Source organism: Palaemon carinicauda, chromosome 44, assembly GCF_036898095.1.
Source record: "Palaemon carinicauda isolate YSFRI2023 chromosome 44, ASM3689809v2, whole genome shotgun sequence".
Taxonomy (NCBI): Eukaryota; Metazoa; Arthropoda; class Malacostraca; order Decapoda; family Palaemonidae; genus Palaemon; species Palaemon carinicauda.
This window is the reverse complement of record NC_090768.1, coordinates 51,061,655-51,064,154: the sequence shown is the minus strand read 5'-3', so window position 1 is coordinate 51,064,154 and position 2,500 is coordinate 51,061,655. Positions and strand designations below refer to the sequence as shown.

The 2,500-nt window shown below is 52.0% G+C and overlaps 1 protein-coding gene across 1 annotated transcript in view; it reads left to right on the top strand.

Moving 5' to 3' along the window:
• Positions 1 to 2,500, top strand: part of LOC137634417 (uncharacterized) — a 4,572-nt gene that overhangs the window by 846 nt on the left and 1,226 nt on the right. The window contains exon 1 of the mRNA XM_068366811.1: positions 1 to 2,500. This exon is cut by the window's left edge and continues 846 nt beyond it; it is cut by the window's right edge and continues 377 nt beyond it. Within this exon, the coding sequence (XP_068222912.1) occupies positions 1 to 2,500 (2,500 nt within the window).

The window sequence follows — 2,500 nt, the reverse complement described above, 5'->3', positions numbered from 1 at the left end:
GTTTGTGAGGAAACTCAGCTTAAGATGATCATCATCATGGGAGTCAGAGATGAGGAGCTCACACAAAAACTTATTGCCCTGGACACCTCAGCTTCTTTGGCCACCATGGTCAATGAATGTCGCTCCTATGAGGCCACAAGGACAGCCACCACCGCCATACGTGCCCCTCCTTCTAAATTGTGTGCTGTCTCTACTTACAAGAAAACCAAAGGACATGGCAGCAAAGGTGCTACTTCCCACCCAAATTTTAACAGGGACACTCCATGCCTTTCCTGCACAAAAAAGCACGGCTCTACAGAAAAGTGTCCAGCTGCTGACAGCATATGTGGAAACTGTGCTGGCAAGGGACACTGGAAGAAGACTTCAAAGTGTCCTGCCAACAAGGCCACGTGTAGACACTGTGGCCGAGTGGGTCACTACGACAGATGTTGCCGACAGCAGATGAATGCCAAGCAGGACGGTCCACCCAAAGCCACACCCCCCTCCAGCAGGCCTTCAAATTGTCGCAAGGTTGAGGCCCTTTCCACAACAACTTGCCCTTCACCGGTACCCGTATCCCTCGACCTCACCTACAATGGTGAGACATCCAAGATTCTGATGCTGCCAGACACAGGAGCTGACGTATCAGTGATGGGTCCTCAGCACTTGGAACTGCTGCAAATCAACAGGAATGAGCTACAACGTTCTGCCACCTCAGTGACACTCACAGCAGATGGATCACAGATGACACCAGCTTTAGGTACCCTTAAGGCCACTCTGTCTTTGGCCAACCGATCCTGTCATGCCATGATCCAAGTCCATGAAGGTATCCAGATGCCACTCCTGTCCTACGCCCACTGCAAGGAGTTGGCCATCATACCGCCAGACTTTCCACGGCCCATCCTACAGGTCGTCCACGTGAACCGATGTAAGGATCTACCCCTCCACGCCAACTCGACCCCTGCTGAGGCCCGAGAATATTTCCTTAGAACCTTCCCTGATGTGCTTGTGTCTAAGGAGGACCTTAAAGCAGCTCCACTGAGGTCGATGGCAGGACCCCCAAAGAAAATTCACCTTAAAGAGGACGCTGTTCCATTCGCCATTCACACCCCACGGCAGATCCCCTATGCTTTCCGCGAACCTGTCAAGATAGAACTAGATTCTATGGTCCAGCAGGGTATCATTAAGCCTTGTGGAGACGAGCCTTCGGAATGGTGCCACCCTCTAGTTGTCGTCCCAAAGGCGAAGGGAGTTCGCATCACAGTGGATCTCACCAAGCTGAACACTCAAGTCTCCAGACCAGCCCACCCTTCGCCCACACCCATAGCTGCTGTCCGTACCGTCGATCCCACAGCCAAATTCTTCACCACTGCGGACGCTCTACACGGTTACTGGCAGATGGAGCTAGCGGAGGAGGACCGTCATCTCACCACTTTTATTACTCCTTATGGACGCTTCCAGCATTGCCGAGGACCTATGGGCTTCGCTGCCACCGGCGATGCCTACTGTTACCGCGGCGACCTAGCTCTCCAGGGTATGAAGAAATGTGTCAAGGTTGTCGATGACATTCTCATCTTTGACGACGACTTACTGTCACATTACCACAGGATCCATGAATTACTTGCTCGCTGTCGCAAAAATGGCATCACTCTCAACAGAGATAAGTTCGTAGTAGCGGAGACCCGAGTAAATTTCTGTGGATTCACCCTTTCCGAAGAAGGAATAGCTGCCGATCCAGGACGAGTTACAGCTCTGCAAGACTTCCCCACACCTTCTAACTTGACGGACTTACGTTCTTTCATGGGGTTAGTTAACCAACTGGCAGAGTTCACTCCAGATATTGCCCTGACTGCACAGCCCCTACGCCCACTCATGAGCCCTAAGCGCTCTTTTATTTGGACACCGGACCACGACCAGGCCTTCAAACGTGTGAAGCAAGCACTTTCAAGCCCTCCAGTCCTAGCATCTTTTGACCCAACTTTGCCAACCATTCTCCAGACCGATGCATCTCGTCTCTACGGAATAGGCTACGCTCTCCTCCAGGACCATGGTTCCGGACGTCTCCGAGTAGTCCAGTGTGGATCCCGTTTTCTCGCAGACGCCGAGACGAGGTATGCGACAATCGAGTTGGAGATGCTTGCTGTATCTTGGGCTCTCACAAAGTGTCGTTTGTACCTCCAAGGACTGCCATCCTTCACTCTGCAAACAGACCATCGTCCACTAGTGCCCATTATCAACAGCTACACGCTGGACATGATCGAAAACCCACGGCTCCAGCGAATGAAGGAACGTATGTCACAATACCAGTTTACTGCAATGTGGCGTGCTGGCAAGTCTTTATGCATTCCTGATGCACTCTCGCGCGCACCTGTCAGCTACCCAACATCTGAGGATATAATCGGCTGTGCTGAAGTAACGTCACACGTCAGGTCTGTCATCAACGTCGTAATAGCCTCCCAGGAAGAAGATGCCACAATCATCAACGCCGACCGAACTCTACAGGACATGTCAACAGCAGCGC